This window comes from Corvus kubaryi, unplaced genomic scaffold (genome assembly GCF_017639235.1).
Source record: "Corvus kubaryi isolate FWS band 111438036 unplaced genomic scaffold, C.kubaryi_AGA036_p1.0 37334, whole genome shotgun sequence".
NCBI lineage: Eukaryota > Metazoa > Chordata > Aves > Passeriformes > Corvidae > Corvus > Corvus kubaryi.
In genome coordinates, this window is record NW_024581108.1 from 21140225 (window position 1) to 21162318 (window position 22094).

Consider the following 22094-nt stretch of genomic DNA (forward strand, 5'->3'; position numbering starts at 1 on the left):
TTCCTGTTAATATCCCACTTTGTTTCTTATTTAACACACTGAATGAACAGCAATACCTACACACAGTCACCAGATCTGTATAAATGTATCAGGAAATCTTCAGGAGTATGTTTTAAACAGGTCCCAAATTATTTAATAATTTATCAGGTCAAATGAAATTAAACCTAGTGGAATTAAATGTTCTTGTAGGATAAAGAAAGTACGTATTTGAAAGCCTCCTCCATGGAAGCTTCATGCTATACCTCTAACTACCATATTCCATTTCTCAGATCTCTTCAGTGTCCTGTACAACATTTTTAAGGCACACAAGTGAACTTGAAAACCATTCTGCATTCTGGCAGCAACACTCAGAATTTACTTAATTTTAATTTATTTAGATTTATGGAAAAAAAAAAAAAACAAAAAACAAAAAACAACAACCCTGGAAGTATGTCAGCCAGACCTAACCCATATCACACTGCTGGAAAGTAACAAAAAAGGCAGCCAGCCTTGCTTGGTCAGAGCACAATTCCATCAGGTCCAGCATCCTACACCATTTTTCTATCAGCCTGATAAAGCAGATGCACCTCATAGAATGTCCTGAAGGCCAGCAATCCCAGGACCAAACTGGGAGGTTGATAACCCTTCAGGAAAACCCTGGCAGCTCCTCCCTCTGCAGCCCAGCTCAAGAAGGCAGGTCTCAAGCCCCAAGGGCAGTGCAGGGCCATTGCACTGTACTCATCTGCAGTTCTGTCCTACTGTACTGGAACACAGGACAATCCCATTCACAATGGAATCTGGGCTCAGTAATTTCTACCGCTTTTGCTCTGCAAGATCTGTTAGTGTGGAGCTTTCCTGTGGGCAGACACAAGTTCAAATTCACCAGCTGGCTGGGCATGAGCTGAGAGAGAGCCAAGCCTAAAGCCCGTTGCCAGCCTGCCCTCCAGTGCTGGGGCACGCTTAAACCCATTTGTACTGCCCTGGAGTCTGCAGTGGGCTTTGCAAACAAACAAACATTGCGTTTCCACAAAACCACTGAATTGCTGTCTGCTCCTCTAATCAGAGTGTTTTTAATGCTGAGGTTCCTTGACAGTATCGGGAAATGCCATCAGAGACCTAATAAAAAGAGAGATCTCTGCTGAGGCAGCTTTGATAGAATGGATGTTTCCTACTATTGACTTCAAAGGAAACAAAGCGAGCCTAATATTATTGTTGTTTTTTTAAAGCACTCCTTTGGCATCAGTGCATGACACCCTCCACTCCAAAAGCTGAAAATACTTTCCAGACTTCCACAACATTCCCCCGAGTCAGGCATGGAAACTCATTGTTTAGGTGAAGTAACTCACAAGCCGATAAGCTGCTGCACACAGACTGATTTTCCCCACAGATGCAGGGCTGTCCCTGAGACTCCTCTGTAGCTGTAACCCTGTAGAAATCTCATTTCTCACCCTGCTTTGCTGGACACATGCTCCCCATGGACTGCAGACGGCATCAGACTCAATGTCTACTGAGAAAAGAGATTCCACGCTGGTCTCCTCAGAAACAGAAGCAATAATACTAATCTGCTCCACAGGCATTCTCCTGTATTCCCAATAACCAGGTCGCTGCCCATGAAGTGTTACAGATGCAGCCAAGCCTTCTGATGAAAGCTCTCACACACTCACATCATGTCAAACCACCTGCGTCAGAGACGTGCGGTAAAAAAATAACAGGAAGTTCAGCCAGAGCACAATCTTTTGTGCAATCTGTACAAAAATCTGTTTCATAGGTGAATTGCAAATTGTTAGTTTGTATGAAGTGGTGATTGGAACACAAGATCTGCACTGGAATGCTGGAATTGCCTAAAGACACCTTTAGGCAAGTTACTTATCTTCTCTGTCTCAATTTCCCCATGTTTAATGCAGTACCTATGGTGCCTCAGCCTTAGGGATTCAAAAGAACTGACTACAAACAGCACAGGTGCTGAATTTCACTGTGTACAATACAGCACCCAAATAATTCCATTCAGACTCCTCCCAAACGGAGTATGGTGAATATGTACATGAAAAAAAGATTCTGCTTCAAAGTCTTAATTCTCTAGGCAAACACACAGAAACAGATCGAGGACACACGCAGGAGGCATTTGTTTCTTTGAAATACAAAAACTGAAGACATTAACAATAAATATTACCCCTGTCCAGCTCCTTTCATGGATATCACATACATTATGATACCCAATTTCTATAAACACTAATTACACATGTAGAAATTACACAAAGAGAAATCATTTACCTTGATCCTGTCTGGGGAGGCCCCTGAACACATATGAATGCAGCGATGGGAACATATTTTCTACTCGTTATGAAGCCACAAGAGTGCAAGAGGGTAAGCTAATAAGCCAAGCACAGATTTGTCCAAATCAAACAATTCTAGATAACTAAATGAGCAGCTCTGTATTTACATTTGCAAGCAGAGGCTTAAACCAAGGATGCAATATCTGGAGATCAGCACACTTCTACTCACCAAAGTATTCGAAGAACTGAAAGGCAGCAAAAGATGCAGTTATGAGAAACTTTTTCTCTTCTTTTTTTTTTTTTTTTATAAAAACCATTTAAGCTTGCTAATTTTTGCTGTCTCAGACAATCAAAATTCCAATTGTCTGGGACATCAAATCTAAAAAAGCATGAAATTAATCTTCAGAAGTTAAAGTCTTAAAGGCATTGCATCATTATTTTTGTTGGATATATTTTTGATTATAATGCAGATGAACCCCAAATTTAATAAAACTAAAATAACATGAGTTAAGTATGAAACATAACAGGATATTGCAAAGAGATTAGGTAGTTTCCTTTAGACTACTTGCAGAGCTCAAGGAAAAACCAAACGGAGGAACACAATGACGAGAAGGCACTGCTTAATTAGAATATTTAACGGAATATGAAAACAGAATATTCATAGTACTGGCCTTGGCAATAGAACACAGTGAGCAGAACACAGACCCGGAACATCAGCAGTGCTCCACACCAGATCCTGTTTTGCCTGTTGTCTGTCTGTAGTAGAGAAAGAAGCAGGCTTGCTAAATTCAAACCAGCTGCAACGATGAGAGTGTTACAGTTGGACTGAAGGAAGCTTACCTCATGAAAGTATTGTGGAAACTGCTGTTGGAAAGATAATAAAAGGATTAACTGCAGTTTTAGTGAACCATTTACTTTTCAATCAAAATGTCTCATGTATTTCCTGTTCTCAAGTAGCTTGAATTCCAAAATTCCTTTGTCTATTACAGTACATAGTAGCAAAGCCTGTCATAAGAAATTAATAATTTTACATGGAAAAGTACTTTTATGTATGAGGGCGGGGTGCTGCTCACTGTTAGCTTCTCCTGAGCAGTTCATACCTAGTCAGGCAGTAATCTTACAGGGAAGAACGAGATCGAGGGCTTAAAAAGAAAGTACAATGGGTAATTGTGAACAGTGAAAGAAAATCTCCACTACAAATACCAAGAGATGCAAAGTTACTTTAACAGAGCTACAGCAAAAACGAAACAAAATCTCAGACCTCTACAGACAGAGGATGAATTGCCTTCTTAATTTGCAGGAATAACAGCACAATGATTACCACATCAAAAGAAAAGCCATCATTTAAAATGGCATGACATCACTGCACAATGCAAAACTGAACAGCAACCCCTGTTTCATGTGGAATGGAATGGAATCCACTGGGCAAATAATCCCCCACTTGGTATCAGTAACTTTAAGGAACCGTGCTGCAGCTTTGGATCCTGCCCCTGCTAGATCAAGCTCTTTCCAGGGTAGAAAACTAAATCTGCGAAGAAGACATGGGGTTTGTGTATTCTCTTGGATCCACTTCACTCCATGCAGAATTCCAGACTGCAACATTTAATACACGATACCTCTGCTGACAGTGGAAGGCTCTTATTGTGGGAATAGAAGAGTTAACTCCAGGTTGAGCAATGTAGAGCTCCCAATTCTGATTGGGCCATTCCATGTATGGGAACGACTACAGTATCTGCTCCAGTAAAAGAGATCTTTATATACTTACGTGCCAAGGCTATATACATATGCCATAAAAGCCACCTGCAATATCAGATGCAAAGGTTTTTCCAACCTATTCACAAAACCTTCAAGTGTTATCAGAAGCTGATACTTTAATGCAGATGAAATTAATTGAAAGTAGGACATTTTTAGCATTTGCTAAGATATTACATAATTTAGTATCTCTGGTTTACCATGTTTTCTGTAGGAATGGGAATGTAACATTAGAAATCTGCCATACAATACCTGTTAAATATGCATTTTTCAGGAAAAGAGACAAGTTCCCTTACCCACAGAATCTACTGATCTTTCAGCACCACAGGAAAGCTAGGGCTTCATGTTCTAAGTATCCTTTCAGTTTACCTACCTACACTTTTGTTTGGAAAGAAGCAAACTTGCATTATCCTTTGATGATTTATAACTAAATGAAATTGATGCAGGGGAGGATAAATTCATTTGTATGTTTAGAAAATGTGATTGAGCTACTTCTGGAATTGAACCAGTCAACTCCTGATTTTAAAGGAAAAAGAAACATGTAAGTCTTAGAGTGTTTCCATTTTTTCTTGGACATTTGATGGTATTCCCTAAGTATATGCACTGCTTCCAGTATTCTCTTAGGGAATACCCACTACACAGTGCAGACACTAAGATAATGTTTTTCATTTATCCAACGGAACTAAAATGATAATCAGAACAATCACTTACAGAGAAAATTTTTCTCTGCAAAACATTTTTAATACTCTTGTTTTCTTCCTTTTCCCTTCCATAACCATCACAGGCCTGGAAGCTTTTCCTATAAACATTCTTTCCTATTCCTCCATAGAAAGCTACAGCTTGCCATGGAAAAGTTTGTCATGATCTAACTTCCTTACAAGCATTTTCCATTGTATCATGCTCTGATCAAAACAATAAAATAGACATATAGCTGAAAATTCTGCCTATCAGGAACCCCAACCTGCTGCCGTAACCATTCCCTTTGTCTGGCCTTATTTGTGCGTGTGTGTGCGTGCACACGCATGTGGGTGTTACAAATGAGACTTTCCAAATTTCATGGCCCAATTTGGAAGTTTATGTCAAACTTGTTTTGCTTCATCTGCTTCAGTCAGGGTCTTATATCATTGTTGTTTCAAACATGTGGAAAGCTTAATGGAAGTCATTAACTTTTATTTTAGTTTGGCCATATTGTCATCATGGTGGGCAGATGCAGAGATGGTGTTATTCCCAAGATTCTCTTTTTGGAACTGCTGTTGTTTACATCTTCTTGATCAGAAGAGAACAATGGTTTTTACTTATTTTAAAAGCTCTGTTTTGCAAATTAAAAAAGCCCCTAACAACCTTTGAAAATTAATTAAATATATTCTTTTTATTCTTTTAACTGTTTAAAATCCTTTAACAAGTTTCTTTTTTTTGTCTAAACTACCATTTGAAGCTTTTGCACTCACAGCTCTATGGGTTATTGTTCAGTTGAAGGAATGAAAAGAATTTCATTAGATGTGTTTTATGTTTCTTGATTGTCACCCGAGGCTCAGTGACTTTGTTTTACGTTAAATGACGGCTGTGTGCTTTGATCATCACTTTATTAGTGGTTTAATGAATATTAAAAAAACAAAGCACTGTATTAAAAGTTAAGCTCTTATATAAGGAAACTGAATCCCTTTTCCAAGAACTACATTATTTCTTACTCAATCATTTCCTTCTAGATTAAGGTTTTCTCCAATTCTCCTTTAGCCTGCTACAGACTAAGTTACAGGAAAGCACAACAATTATATTGGAATAAGATCGAAGAGGGAGCAAGAAAGAGAGCAGTGCAGTTATGTTTCTATTCAAACAAATATAATCCAGACTTACCATGCACTTGTTTGGTTTTTCTCCAGAGTGAACCCTCATATGAATCAGCAGTTTGTAACGAGCATTGAAGGGTTTATAGCGGCGGACACAGCCTGCCCAGAAGCAAGTGAAGTCCTCTCCTTTCCTCTGGTCAATGTGAGTCTTTTCTATGTGTCTGACCAGTTCGTCTTGTTGGTCATAAGTGGCACTGCAGTCAATCCACTGACAGACCTGCTTGCCGCCGCTGAGGTCCTGCTCATCGCCGTCACTGGGCTGCAGGGACTTGGGAGACATGGAGGCGTTGAGGTGAGGCAGTGTCCCTGGGGTCTGGCTGAGCTGCTGGTGGAGGTGGTAAGGGGGAGGCAGCCCCTGGTGATGGCGAAAAAGATCAGCAGTGGAGGAGTAATCGTCAGCTGGTTCTTGTTTTAGGAAACTCACCTTCTGGGTGCTGTGCGAGGAGTTCTGGTGAGGAAGGCTTGTACCATTCATCATAAGGCTGAGGCTGCCATTCTCCTCGACTTGCTGCATTTGTATCTGCTCACAGTCACCTCTGTCACATTCAGCAGAAAGAGGTACAAGACATGCTGGAGGGGAGGGAATACTGCAAGGGTTTCCAGGCTGAGAGCAAGATTGGGGCTGAGAGGATTTTTGAGCACTGTGATGACTGATCTCCACAGGATGAGAGGAAATGCCAGCTGAGTTAGTTCGCAGTCCATTCACACAGGTGACCAGTGACGTCTGCGACGTGCGGATGATTGCTGTAATATCGATTCCTTCGGCTGAAGACGGCACAACAGAGATGCATCTCTTCTTCAGGTTGCTTGTTTGTAGCCTGGCCGAGTGCTGAGGGGTGCCAAGTGACAAAGAACCCAGGGAGGAGCTGTGTTCATTATTAAACAAGTAGGATGAAAGTGAATTTGTAAAGCTATTATTCATTAGATCTAGTTCAGGATGCAGACTACCGGAGGCTCTCAGCTCCATCCCCTCTGTAATCCTCCTATGTGTGGAAGCCTCAGACAGAACCTTATAATCACTGGGGCATTCTTGTTTAATGTGCTGAGCCGGGTGACTTCCATTCAGGCATGGAGCAGCAGAATCTACTGAGTCTTGAAACCTGGGTGACCTGCAATACAGTTTTCATTAACCATCGCTAACCACCACACAGTTTATGATTTTTGTACAAGACACAACACTTGTTAAGCCCTGCAGAATGGAAGCATGCGCTCTCTGGTGAATGTTGCCTGTCTAATGCAGCAATTACATCAAAAAGATCTGCAATGCTTCCTCTCCACCCTGTGTAAAGACAGCATCGTTTTACACAGGATTAATTTTACACACTGGGTTACACACGGAACAGAGAATCTTCCCTCCACTGCCACAGGAAGTTCATCAATTACAATCGAGGCTTTCAGTGCATAATAGATCGGGCAAAACAACAGCTGAGAATGAAGTTTGAGAGCTTTGGGCATTTTTGAATTATTCAAATATTGTCATTTTACTCAGAGCACACTGGGAAAATGCCTTGGCATTCTTGTTGACACAAAAAAGGCTAGCTGAGCTTTGCTTACATGTCAGAGACATGCTTTCCTTTGTTAAATTAAAAAAGGAGCCAGATCACTGGAGAAAAAAAGGAATACAGCAGAAGAACTGCTTCCTTCAAACAGCACTCCAGAATCAATGTGAGATCAGCTGAGTATTTACTTCCACAAAGTAAGTTCACAGCCAGTAAATTTTAAATGGCAGCCTATGTACTCCCATCTCCATTTTTCATAATAAAGAGTACGTGGGACTGTAAATCACAATTCTCTCCTGCAGAAGTGATTTTTCATCTTTTTTGATGTGTGTTGAATCCATTCACTGAGGAAGCAGAACCTTGAGGAACTCCACAAAAGACTTTTCAGAAAAGCACTGCATTAGGAAACATTTCCTCCTAACATTTTCTTCCAAGCAGTTAGCAACTGCTTTATGGCTTAAAATAAAACATTTTATCTCAGCTATAAACATTTACTGTGGATGATCCAACTGTGTGTTTTTTCTTGGGACCAGAGGGTGCTCCTTACATATCCCTAAAGCATGGGAGGGTTTAACCTATGGCTTCATCATGCCAGACCAAGGAGAGGAAACCGTACATCTGTGTGCAGGAAAGCTGTACCTGGGCTAATAAACCCTCCAGAGAAGTGCCCCAAGGCTCTTAAGCTGACATGTTCCACTTAAATGAATTTTGTGCTTTTTTGATGCTAGCACCACAAAAGCTGAAGAGAAGCCAACCATTTGGCAACTTGTGTGTGACACCACAGCTAAGACAGATCTGACACATTTTAAAGCATGAAACGTGTACATAAAAGTATTTTGGACATTTATACGCTAAACAATGAAGCTGCTGAATAAACTGCATTTATTTTACACCTTAGATTATTTTATCGCTATTATTTCCATTAATCCATCACTAATACTAAGATGGGAAGCTGGGATGACTTCTAAAACTTCCTTGGTAACAGCTCTCAAAAGAACAGAAAGGGCTGGAAAAAAATAACAACAATAAAAAGCTTCAAAAAGACTTCCTTCCCATGAAATTACAGTTGTCAAAAATTGACACCTGTCTGAGGCACACAAGTGGCAACACTGCGTTCACTACTGACAGGTTTCTAAGTTCCAACAGGGCTTAATATAAAAAATCCCTTTAAGATCATGAGAGAAGTTAAATTCCCCACCATTCACTGATATAGAACAATCAGATTGTTCACTTGCCACCAGAAATTTTAAAACAGTACATTTAAAAATTTTAGAGGTTTCCATAAACCATTATTTATAATTTCTCCCTTTAGGTTTGCACAGTTGTTCTCAGGGTAAACTTAAAGCACCTGTTTCTGCAGATGGTAAATTTATATTTAAAAAACCCAAACCCAACAATATTCATACATTATTTTTTAACATTTACAGAACAATATGTCTGTAAAATATGTGGCTTAAGTATACTTTTATTGCACATGTTTGGGAAACCCTGCTCAGTAGAAAGCATGGTGTTCTAAACTCATTCTGAGAAAGGCTTTACAGCATGCCATGCCAGGCACAGCATTTCCTATTACTTGGTTTCTGCTGCACGAAAACTCTTCTAAATGATTCAGTTTGTATCATAGTTTAGTGGTCCCAAAGCCTCAGGCTAAAGTAAACACAACACATTTCCTACATCACATAAAGCTAACCCAAGCCTTACATTTCAGCCTGTGATAATTGGGGTCATACTATTAAGCTTTATGTAAAGCTCCCATCTTGCCAGAAATCCACGAGAGAAGTTTGGTTTTTGACTAAGCTGGAGTCAATGCAGAGTACCTGCAGGATGGACATAAACACCCCTGTCCTGAGAAATACCAGGTTTCCAAAACCCCCAGGAACAGTGACCTGCATTTCCAGCACAGGGTCTTACTGAGAGCCAAGACTGTACTGGTGTGATGTTGCAGTGCTGATTCTGAGACACACAAAAAAGAGTTCTGAACCAAAAGACAAGCTGGAATGCCTTATTTCAAAAGCAAATGGGATGAGGGCACTAAATTCATGCTTCCCATTGCCACAGACGTGTCTTATCCATTCTCTGCCTACAAAATGATAAGCACAGGCTGCTTGTGCAGATCAGAACCAAGTCCTCTCCAGGACCTGCAATTTTCTCTGCAGCACTGTATATTCATATACATTATACATCCCATGTTAGTTAACTCTGCTGGGAGAATCTGACATTCCTTCAATTTCCCACTGTTTGAGTGTTGGGGTACCTGATGTCAAGGTTGCATTAATGCAAATTTCCTGTATTCCTGGCAGAATTTTGCCATCACTATTCTAGGGAAAGCCCTGCTCATTCCTCCCAGTCCTGGGGGGGTTGGAGGGAGAAGGGGCACAGAGACAAAATCAATGCAGGAGCGACACAAGGTGTCTGGCAGCCAACTTGCAGGGTGGCTTCCTCTTATACCCATTGACTCTTTGCCCATGGCATCTTGCTGTTACAGTCAGGGAGCAGATTCCAGGCCTGGTACCCACAAGCTGTGCTGGCCATAAAGATTTCACAATCTCTGGACAGCAGCCAAACATAAATGCATATAAAATAAACAGGCAAGATGAGAGGGACAAAGCAGAGCAGGACAGTGTAAGAAGCACCATGTGGACACACGGATCAGCCTGAGCAGCTCTGGACAGCTTCCAGATAAGCAATCCTGGAAAGAGAGTGGGGTCAGCAGAAGAATATACCCCACAACCCTCTCTTCAAAGGGAGCATCCATGCACTAGGGATGGACAGTCTAAGGGAACAGAATTGCTGCTTAAGCTCATGAAAGCTGAGTGTAAGGCCTTTGAAGAGTAACAGCAGCCTCTCAGAGGATACTGAGGCAGTGTTTCCTAAGAGACTCCCTTACGTGGTAATTGGAGCCAGAGCACGAGGCCAGTAGCACCACACCAGAAGCGCTGCAGTTCCCAACTGCCCTCAGAGGAAAAGATGACTGTATCTGAAATCTCCGGATTATTTACAAAACATACATGCCTTCAATTGCCACTGGAAATGTGCACCCGGTGATAACTGACAGTTTTAAGAAGCTGGAGGGGATTGTTCTGCTGCACATCCAGGGACCCTGTGCAACAGTATCCGAGCGCTCTGATGTCTTCCCTGGGTTTTACATGCTGGGCACTGAGCGCAGTGTGGGCGGGTTTGCCGTGGCTGATAATGGATTATTTGACAAAAGGCCAACATTAGCTGTGTGCTGCCTCCAGTTGTGGTGAGGAAGGTATTGGGACTTTTCCAGTCCCACACACACTGCATTCACAGATAGAATGTAGCAGCAATTACACTGCACAACTTAAAAGTTATTAACTGAGTGGGAAAAAGGAGCCAGGAAGAAGAGGGATCATGATTCTTTGACTAAGTAGTCATCCCTAGAATACAGTTTAAAAAGAAAGCAATTTTGGGGAGAAGCTGAAGAGGATACCTAGTTTCAGTGCATTCAAGCAAAAAAAGAATAAGAACAATCAAAACCCCAAATCCTGAGGGAGATTCTTGATTGCTAGGGAAGGTGCTCCCTGGTTTGTTTGGCTTTTCCTTGGATGTTCCATAACCTAGAAATGCACAGTGGCTCAAAGTTCTACCCAGAGACACTGTTTGAATTTGTGTCTCCCTTTATTTCTGTGCTGGTCATTAGAGCTGGGCAGAACAACCAAAGACAGTTTGCCCTCATTTCCATGTGCTCCAATATCTGACAATTCCAGCCCTACTTCTCTCATCCATTTTCTGATGAAGGCTGAGATCTGGGAAGGCACAGAGCACCTTTGGCTCCCACTGATTTCACTCCTCTCCTGGGCACTCACTCCCACCTCAGTTATATTCTCCTGTTTTCAGATCTTCAGGGAAAGACCATGTTTTCTGTTACTTGCTTGTCAAGAACCTTTAGCATCACAAACACCATGAACAGAAATTGTCTGAAATGCTGTCCACCTTCTCTCAAATGCTAAGGTTTTGGCTGTGTGTCTCATGAAAAGCTCTGTGATATAATGAGACACTGTGTTTATGAGGACCACAGAGCAGAGCTGGGGCGTTGGATTTACCTTGCAAATCCCATGCAGACAAAAGCACTATTAGTCAGGTGGACATACAAGCAGAGCATGACCAGTGGGACACAAAAACAACCTGTAACGAGTGGAAGGGTCCTTTAGGATATTCTCCAAACATTTCCAAACTTAGAGGCAGCAGAGTCTCAAGGCTTTAGACCATGCCACAAAGCAGAGGGGAGGGAATCAGGCCTATCACCTGCTGCTTTCTCATGTTATGCAGCTGACAATCCTTTATGTTGTTCTGGGAATCTTCTTCCAAATGGGGGCTGGAAGGGGTTCATATTTCTGAGGGAGGGTACTGTGATGCCAGGTATGAAGGTATCTGTCATTTCTTCATTATAGATTTTACAAAAAGGTTCAAAATGATCTAAGCAGAGTATTCTCTTCCTCCTTTTGTTTGCTCCTGCCCTAATTACCTTTGTTTCATAATTGTCCTCACTGACAGAATGAAAAAAAAAGTTGATAACTACCAGTCCCACACTGAGCCATAAAAAAATCAGGAGGGAGCAGATTTACATCCAGCTGTAAAGGCATCTACAAAATCCTTGTAGCAATAGTAGATTATTCTGTTATGTGGCATGGATATTATTTATCCTTTTCAAGCAAACAAACATGCAAAAAAGTCTTTCCACTTGCTTGCCACATTACCGTGCCTCCTTCTCCTGAAAACACAGATGTTCTTACCCCACCAGTAAACTGAAAAAGGGAAACAAGGCATGAATATGTATAATAAAATCAGGAACAGTCAGATTTTCAAGACCAAGCTGTAGGCCGTATTTCCTGTTGCTATGACTATGGAAATTTCAGCCTGATAGTTCCATCCACAGAGTGCCAAATATTCCAAGTACCTAAGATAAAGACTGCAACTTTATTGAGGTTTTTCTTTTCTACAGCTCTTCAAGAAGGTCAAGATTATTCCTATTACATCCCCTGCCAAAAAGCAGCATAATTAAAATAGATGGACAGATTTTAATTTGTAGCAGGTTTCTATTCACAATGGATGTCTGTTTAGGGTACTTGTTTAAAATCTGGTAATGTTAAATTTGTAACAACAACAAAAAAATAATGGAGTTCTGTGTTTTCATATAATTAATTTATAGCAAATGTTTAAATAGAGATTCTGTTCATAGCATATCCAACTACAGTGTATATATCAAAACCAGAGACCAAATTTTCACATTACGGCCTTAAAAACAAGTACCAAGGATGTGGCTGCATGGGAACACTGCAAATGCTTCATTAAAGCAAATGCTGTAGAAATAAACGTGGCACTAGCTTCCTGTAGGTTTGATGGTGGCATGCCAAACCACTGTGTGGGAGACACACAGCTCCACTGGGCTGGCAGTAAGTATCATCCCTGCCTCCCAGGCAGTGATTTGGTGACACCATGGCATTGGGGTGGAGCCAAGCGCTCAAGCTGGTAAAACCTGGAGCGATACCTGAGATCCGAGTGCGCCAAGTTGAGCTGGCCCACATGCAGCAGCCTCTCCCGGGACAGCGCGTGCTCTCGCATCAGGGAGTTCCCCGTGTGCAGGAACAGCCCTTGCCTGCAGACAGGCACTGAGCTACTCGTCATCTCCATGTCCATCATGTTCTTCTTCTCAGAGATCAAATTGCAGTGATTGTAGCCACCGTTCACTGTCAAAAAAATACGTAAAGAAAGATAAGGCTTTGACTAAGAACTTTCTCCACTGACAACTACTTTGTAAACTCATTTTGGATTTCCTTCCAAAATTCTTGTATTTACAACAAGGCAGTGGAAATGAAAGGTTTCACAAGGAAGCAACATTTAATTGCAAAGGAATTTGGATCTGTAAACTATGGTTGTTTATTTCTCATTGTACAGAAATGCAGCATTTTCTGGCCTGCACAGTCAGTTGTATTTGGTGGGTTCAGACCGAGGCGTTTCAGATCACTCTGGATGCATTTCAGCTTATAGTGGGTCTTTCTGACTATTAGCTCTGCCCTGCCTGTAACCATGACATAAATTATCATTATATCCTCTGGAGTCTACAGCTCCATCGGGCTTTATTCCATTCCCATTCTGGCTTCATCCCATCATAATTTAACTCACCTCAGGGTTAACACCTACCTTAGCAAGACTGTATAATAAGACTTTTGACTGTTAATTGGGGTAGATGAATCACATTTAAAGGGTAACTAAATACACTGTTGAACGCTGTAAGTTTTTCAAGGCCACACCACCAAGAGAAGATGGTAAATCAATCATATTACAATACCCAATTCACAGTTCCTCTCTTTCCAACAGCAGAGTTACCTGGAATACAGTCAAGATGTATCTTCCCTCCAAAATACTGTAGATCCTTTTTTATGTTTAAGATTTATACTGGACTTGTAATAAAACACTTTCTTTCATTCCCCAAATGATACAAGTCTGAAATTCACCAGGGCTTTCTAAATATGTACTTTACCAATTTTATCATATTATCAAAACATAGAAACTTGAAGCTTCCACCACAGCTCAGCAATACCAACTGTAGCACACACGGATACCTGTTTGTGTGAAGACAGAGATTTCCTAGAATAACATGAACACTATCCCTGTGCTGTCAAAAATAATTATCTTCTCTTGTAGCTGTCAAATCAGAGAACACATTCGCTCTCTGCAAAGGAACAGAACACTTATGCCAAATCCATGAAATCTGTGTTTCAGTCAATCCATTTGCCTTCACAAAGTACCTTACAGATTCAATAGTAAGAGCTAAAAATTTCTTGCACAACAGTGCCCTGAGTGCAGTTGCACTTGCACCAAAGCCTCTGAAATGTGCTCACCACATGTGAGCTGGAACAATGACGGACAAGGAACAACAGCAGCAGCTCATGGGTTTTTTCCCCCCACAGCAACTAAAAACAGAACTGTGAGATTATCTCCGAACACAGACAACCCAAGTGTTCAAGTGTCCAAGCACATGTGAAAGCGAATTCATTCCCTCTAAAAAAAAGGGAAAAAGTCCATTTTACACCACTGTAACTGAGAACAGAATCTGGCCCTCTGACAACTGGCTGTTCTATACCATATTAATATCACTGGCTGGCACACATAAGATTTAAGCACTTTCCATGTCTGGAACCAGATCTCTTCTTTCACTGGTATCGAGGGGCCTTTAACCTACATTCTGTAACTTACCAATAACAGATGAAAAGAGCACACACTCCCTTGCCTTCGACCAGAGGGTTCACCCTGCTTGCATTATACCATAGCCGTTCCATAAATCCATATAAAAACTAATCCTAATTTACGGAGAGTAAATCTAATAAAAGCAGAATGGTTTCCAGAAGGATCTCATGGAAGTGGAATCCATCAAGGTAACTTCTGTCTTTTTGTGTCCTGCAGTTTTGATTTCTATCTTCACATGCAATTGTTTGCGAAGGGAATGGAAGGAGGTGATACAGTAGAGTGCAAAGGCTGCAATCAGGCAATTCCTTCCATATGAGTAATCAAGTTAGTTCAATTTTGGATATCTTGCTTCTTTCATTCTGGGGTAACTGACTTTGGGGTAGCTTTTTCTTGATTTATGCCAGATTAGGTCACGTGAGAATTGGTCCCATGGAATGGGATGAGGCTACACACCTCGGGAAGGACAACTCACGCTGGTCAGGATGTGTAGGGTCAGCCCTACATTGCTCGTTAGGAGCAAATTCTCCTAGAATAAAACAGAACATTTCCTTACACAAAGGTAAACCTGTCTGTCCAACAATGAGATCAATATTTAAAACACCCCTATGAAAGGACAATAGTTCTCTTTCTTTCCCAGGGAACACCTCGTTTACCATTCAGGAAGGCTTCACCCTTACTAACAAAATTAGCTACTAAGGCTAAGAAGATAAGAGCAAGAGAACTTACCAAAAGGGTAATTATTCAACAATAAATGCATGTTGCAGTGCTTTGGAGTTTACCTAATTAAGACCAATGAACAAATAACTGAAAGATGTCTAATTGAAATGACTCACATTCAAAATAGAGACAGATTTGAAATATTTGCCTAACATACTAGATATCCCCAGAGAGCTGTGGGTTTTGCGGCAAAGACCAAACTAGGTCATTTGCTTTTTTTTTCTTACTGTTCATTCTCTTTAATTACTTCTTGTTTAAAAAAAAAAAAACTGCCATTCTTGGTTTTGTTTGGATGTGATGTCCAAAATTTACCCCAACAACACTGAGAAATGGAACGCCGTTACTGGCAGCTGGATGAGTCACGTGAGACGAGTGAAAGACCAAACAGTACCAGATTTTCTCAAACAAGTGAAAATCATCCACGCTGGAAGAGGCCATCACATCCCTCCACTGAGAGGAAATTATTAACTCAAAAGGTGCCAACACAGCAAAGCCATTGTGGAGAAGGTGCCATACCCACACTCAGCATCCTATTCCATGTAATGAGCGCTGAATAATCCCCAGCCCTGTATGTTTGGAGTGACTGCCACAACTCCTACACAGTCAGTAATTTAAGAGCGTCCAGAGAGATGCACAGCACTGTGCTGCTGACTGAAAGCTCTAATGAATGAACTGAGTGCTTCAAAACACAGACTCTTCAAAGTGATTCATGAAACAGGCCATTTTTGACATTTTCAACAATAACAACAAAATCATCACTTTGCCTAAGTTTTTTATGCCTGTCACGCCATTCTCTATGGTGAATGGGAGGGGCTGTCTTAATCCTTCGACCCCAAGCCCAAGGGACAGAAAAGCAGCAAAGGAAAGGAAAGCAAAGGATGGGAAATAGATACTAGAGTTTTTCTTACACCCCTTACAAGGCAGGCCCAACTGTGTGACTGTGGAGACAGATTTTCTACGCCTTGTGGAAAAACATGGCTTCTCCTTTGTTTCAATGAACCACCATTACCAGGAATATGAGTTTCGGTCTTAATTTTTCTATTATGGACACAGCTTAAGAGAAGGAACATTGTAGAAGTAGGCTGGAGTGATTAGCCACGGATGCCATCATGTCCTTTGCAGACTTTACCCAACTGTAACACTGGTATTTTCATTTAGATCTTAGAACAAGACATCCTAAACAGGGACTTCCAGATCTTGGCCTGGAGATCCAAAAAAGAAGGGATGTGCAGATCTTTTCTTTTCCTGGCCAGTTTCTTCACAGTCATTTGCACCATCTCATACACAACAAACCTCTAGACATTTGGGATTTTCACCATTTCACAGAGGAAAGTTTTCCACTGTGAGTTTCTTTTGTTGCTCTTGGTCCTTTCCTGAGGACTGAAATGGTTAACAGTAACAGCACAAAATTTTCGCTTCTGCATTCAAGAGTTCCTGTGTGAAAGAGGAACAAAGCAGCTCACAGCACACCCCAGGTGCACCGTGGATCTCTGTACCAGTTACAACCTGTTCACATTTTAAGGTCTGTTTCATACAGCTTATAGAGACATGGCTTCATTTATTTAAAATGCTTGTGCATTATCTTAATAAAAACACAGTGAGAGCCACAACACTCTTTAGCACTGAGGAGACCATACCATACAGTGAGAGTCAAGTGAAGACCAAAATTGTCCTACACTGGTGTATCAAAACAGGGGTGGCAAATCCTCTGCCTATTTCCAAATAGATACGGATGACATCCATCTATAAAAGATTAGGATTAAAACAAATAGCACTGAATAAGAGTAGAATAAAAAAGGATCTCCTTCCTCCAAGTTTTTATGAACCATGCAATAAAATCCTACAACAAAAATACTTATTTCTTTACTTTCACACTGATGTATGAGTGAAGACAGAAGGGCTAAGAAAACCCTTGTAAACTAAAACAACCCAGATAGAGAAATAATTTGTGGAGTATCAATCTTGAGAACTCATGAAAGATAAATACAACCCATGTGTGTCTTTCTAGTAAATTCTGGACCCTAAGTGTTGGCTGCATCTATATTTGTTATTTCATGTTCAATTTATTTTTAAAACTAGTTATTGGATTGCATTGTATTTCTGTTCTGGGGAATTTATTTTTGCAGACTACATACAGTATTTTAAGAGAGTAAATGTGTAGGGTTGGCACTACTGAATAAAGAAGTGTGGGTAATTTTATATCAGTCCAGCTTAACACAATTTGAAAACAGTTCAGTAGTTTACAAATCTGTAACCTTTTCACTTTCGAGCATGTGGATAGATTTGTCTTCCATATTTGACTTTATCATGATATTTTAAAGGCAGCAAAGATCACATAACAATCTACTACATCTTTCATTGCTAAACCAGCTGCAATGTTACGTAGTTTAGATTTCCATCTGAGAACTGCACAACACTTTTTGAACTTATCAAGTATGGCCAACATTCAGGAAAACACACGCCATGAGCTTTGGTTCCAGTGACTTCACAGCCTCAGTTGATGTTCTGAGTTAGGCTCTAGATGTGTAAGGATAGAACCATTTTAGGCAATAGTGAATAGATTCTCAGAAAAATACAGAAATACACTGTCTACTTTTAAAAGGAGTCCTTTCCTACAAGCAGGTTTGAAACTCAACATTCTTGGCTTCTATTTGGATCTCAGACCTTTGAATTACACACCCAAACAGTGCTGAGAGCAGACTGAAAATGACCATTGGCCTCTTTTGTGACAATCAGGACAAAACCTTTCATAACTGGATGAAACACAGGTCATTGTTACAGAGTCTCTTTGGCTTGGAATCACCCTTTTCCTGTTGCCAAGCAATTTGAAAAATATTGTTCGCAGTACATCTGGCCTTTTTTGTGGTCAGTTATCCTTCTTTACTACTTGGATTTTAGTAACAGGGGAAAAGACATTAAAATAAATGTTTTAGGAAAATATTAAGCTCAACAAACATTATTTTAATTAAAAGGAAATCCCAAAACCCTCCTAATGGGCACTTGGAGAATATAAGCTCAATGTAATGAAATTTGATGTGTTACTTTTTTTTTTAAGAAGACCATGTTTGGAATAGGTTTAATTCTCAGTGTTTTTGATAGGTAGGATATCCACGCCCCCCAAAGAAATGCCATTGTGCCTTTGGTGTAAGCTTTAAGACACCTATACACTGTTTATGGTTACATACACTCTCACCTGCCCTTGGCCCCCTTGGTTTGTCTTTTTTGCTGCTCTAAAAGGATGCCATCAGGGTTTTCACAGCTCCCTGTCATTAGGTGGAGCCTGTAGGTTGAAAGAACTCCAGAGCGACTCTTTCAAGACAGAAGTTCACACATTTTGTGATGAGGTACCTGAATTGTTCCCATTGTAAAGATGCTTTCAGCATTGATTACATGATTCCACTGGCAATCAGTATCTTTCCACATGCACAGACTGAGAAAATCTATTCCTTTTGTTTTGTCCTCTATGTCATTTAATTCCGTAATAGCCAGAACACACCTACTATGAACTGCAGGAGGTTATTGCTTTCCCATTTATTTACTAAGCCCTGAACTTTTAAACTCCCACATCTCCACTCCCCTATATTTTACCTAGTCCATTTAGTCTCTTTTCCATGGAAGTTCTCGCCAGCAGACCATGTAAAGACTCCACAGGGGTATAGGCTCTCCCAAACATTTGAAACACAAGGATGTGCAGGGAATGAAAGCTGGGGTTTTGCCATATGGCACCTTGCATATGTCTTATATAAACATATTCCAAGAAGGAATTTTGTCTGCCTGGCTCAGCAATACACTAAATACATTAGAAAGCAAAAAAGCCAACACAACAAAAAATATTTCCATTAAGATGTTGGGCTTGATGTTTTAGGTGCCTGAAGTGTCACTAAGTCAGTAAGAGCCACAAAGACAGAATCACTGTAGATCACCTGGGGTTACACAGAAAAATACATTTTGAGAAATGGAGGAAACTGGTAACTAGAAAGCATTTTGTTCTTTTCAATGCAAGCTGGGTGGAGGAAAAGGTCTGGTGGGATGTGGATGCACAACATCTGGTCTTGTGGATGTAATTCTGATGCATACATTTGGAAACCAGTCTACTCACAGGCAAAAGAGACAGAAAAGGAGTCATAATAGGAACCAAAATGCACTGGAGTCTAGAAAGAACTTTCCATGTTGCTATGTGATAGGAATGCTCCAACATGTACAGGGAATACAATGGAGGGGAGTTAGTAAACCTGCACATCACTGCCAGCTATGGGTTGTCTTCCATTTGCCAGTCTGCCAAGAAGTGTGAATTAAGCTCCTTTCCTATGAGAGGCCTCATGAGTGTTTCCTCTCCACTGCTATCTTTGCTTCAAGCTCACTTGTTGCAAGAGCTTCTTCCACACATTTTTTTTTCTGGTTCTTTATATATCAGGGATGAAAAGCTACAGCAAAAATGCATTTGGTTGCTGAAGACTACACATTCTCCTAATACACCTGCATTGGCTGCTCCATGCTCCTACCAAAAAAGAGACATCCTCACACACACAACCTCCATCCAGACTCACTGCAGACCACTCACACTTAACAAGTAACCCACATCCCCTATCAGTATCTTTGTGCTTTTATGTAAAATATGTTTTTACAATGAAAACTCAAATTGCTACCACATGGAGGCAAACATTTCACCTACACCATTCCTTGATCATTTAACACTTGATATCTAATACAGTAATGGCTTCTTTGCAGCTTAGAATTAACACTGCCAGAAGAAAATTCAAGACAAACAAACAGTTTCCACAACATATGCTGAAAAGGGCAACAGCCTACCCCTGCTACTTTTCATTTGCTGTTTTCATTGTTTGACATTTCTTTCTGCCAGGATTTTGGCATTATTTCATAGCTTGATTTGAAATATATTTAACATCAAGTGATTTGCAATGTCATTTTCTATTTTACCAGAACTATGCTTGGGACTAATTCTACTCAAATTGAATTTACCCTTCTGCACTCAGTGCCAGTGAATGGGCCTCTTGCAGACTCTCCTCTGACTGCAGCTTTAGGGCTGCAGACATATGCAGTGCCTGTTTAACAAACATCACCACTAAGCACAGTCTGCTGAAGGACAGTGTCAAACATATGAGTTCTTGGTGTCATAAATACCTATTTGCCATGTAACATAGGAAAAAACCTCTATGACTTAAATGTAACTAGTGCAGGTGTCTACCCAAAATGGGACAGTTTCAGACAACAGCTGGGAGGACTGAACATCTCGACTGTATCCATCTCTTCTGAATGTCAGATTCTGGGGGTAACCAAGGCACCCCCACCACCAGCTGTTCTGCTGTGGGGTTTTTTAGCAGACTGTGGAACAGGTTTAGAACAAGGCTATTGTGGAATCTGCTGTGAAGAGGGGAAGGCACTGGGAAGAGGAAAAGCAGAGATATGAGGATGAAGAAAAATGAAAGAGTACACAGAATGCTATAAAAAGGGAAAATATTCTGACTGAATGGTGTTGTCTTACATGAACACTGAATAAACAACGAGAAATTTAGCTCCTGCTAGAAACCCTCTGTGAATCTTCCAGTGATGACAGTAGGCAGTTGCTATGGATTAGGAGGTATGTGGAGCACTCTCTGTTTTTATTTAGCAATGCTGCCTTCCGTAAACTGGGTCTGCACTTTCCACACAAGCCCTGTGAACAAGGTATCTCAGGGATTAAGTGAAGCCAGGATATTATAGTGAAGAAACAGATACAGAAGGGTCACTGTAACCATGAGAAGCCCTTTGCTCTGACAAACACATTATGCAATCATGAAAAACAGGGCTGAAAGAGTCTGCAGAACATGATTTACTCTGTCCTGTGTCCCTACAGCATAATCCAGCCTCACAAACTTAAGGGGGTGTTTGACCAATCTACTTCACAGGCTCCAGCAATTCCCCAGCATTTCCAGCAAACTATTCAGTCATTTCACTTAACTTAGGAATTTTTTTCTTCATGTCTCACTTAAAGGCCCCTTAGCACAACTTAGTCTGTTACATACTGCTCTGTCCGAACTGGACATGGAGAGGAGTCTGTTCTCTTGCCCTCCATAGCAACCTTTTATGTGTTTGCAGGCTGTCTCCACTCAGTCGTCTCTCACCAGTGTTACATAGCTCTCATTATTCAAGTTTTTTTCTCATAAATCTTGTTTTCCAGAGCTCTGATCTTTTCTCTCTGTCTCTCTTCTAAACTGTCTCCAGCAGTCCTTTTTCTGTATTTTATACACCTTTTTTCTCCACACTTTTCACTATCAGATTCTGTTCTTTGCAGCTGGTAGCAGGTACAGGCTTCCTTCACTGTGAGCCAGCAGCAAAATGGCAGGCAGATACAGCAGTTAAATCTTATCTGGATTGGTTTATCTTTTTTCTTGGGTAAGACAAGAATAATGAGATTAATGAACCCTTGGCACAATTCAGTTTTCCTGTTGGTTTTTACTGTTGCATCAAACCGCCCTCTGAAAAATGCCTAAAAAGCTCAGAATAGAACTTACTGAATGCACACATGCAGAGGTAAAGGTTGCCTCCACCAAGGTCCCCTCATGCCAAAATACCATTTAGCCGCATAAAACACTAAACAAAAACTCTCAGGAAAGTGCACATACTTGCACAACATCCAGACTCTGGTGTTAGAGAAGTCTCAAAACTCTAATTAGGGCTGACTCTTCAGATCTACAGCACTTTTTCTGCTGACCATCCCTGCCATCAAGAATATGCAAAAGGCATGAAATCATTCTAACACGCTGATCCAATCCATCCCATGGAACTGAGAGTAATTCATTAATCATAATGTCTCT

The 22094-nt window shown here is 40.8% G+C and overlaps 1 protein-coding gene across 3 annotated transcripts in view; it reads right to left on the minus strand.

Annotated features, from left to right (window-relative positions):
- The window catches only part of GLIS1 (GLIS family zinc finger 1), a 181899-nt gene that overhangs the window by 85186 nt on the left and 74619 nt on the right, over positions 1-22094 (minus strand). For all 3 annotated transcript variants that reach the window (XM_042030734.1, XM_042030733.1, XM_042030732.1), the window contains exons 3-4: positions 12863-13061; positions 5859-6960 (exon numbers count right to left, since the gene is read on the minus strand). In XM_042030734.1, the coding sequence (XP_041886668.1) occupies positions 5859-6960; positions 12863-13061 (1301 nt within the window). The remainder of the gene's footprint in view (positions 1-5858; positions 6961-12862; positions 13062-22094) is intronic.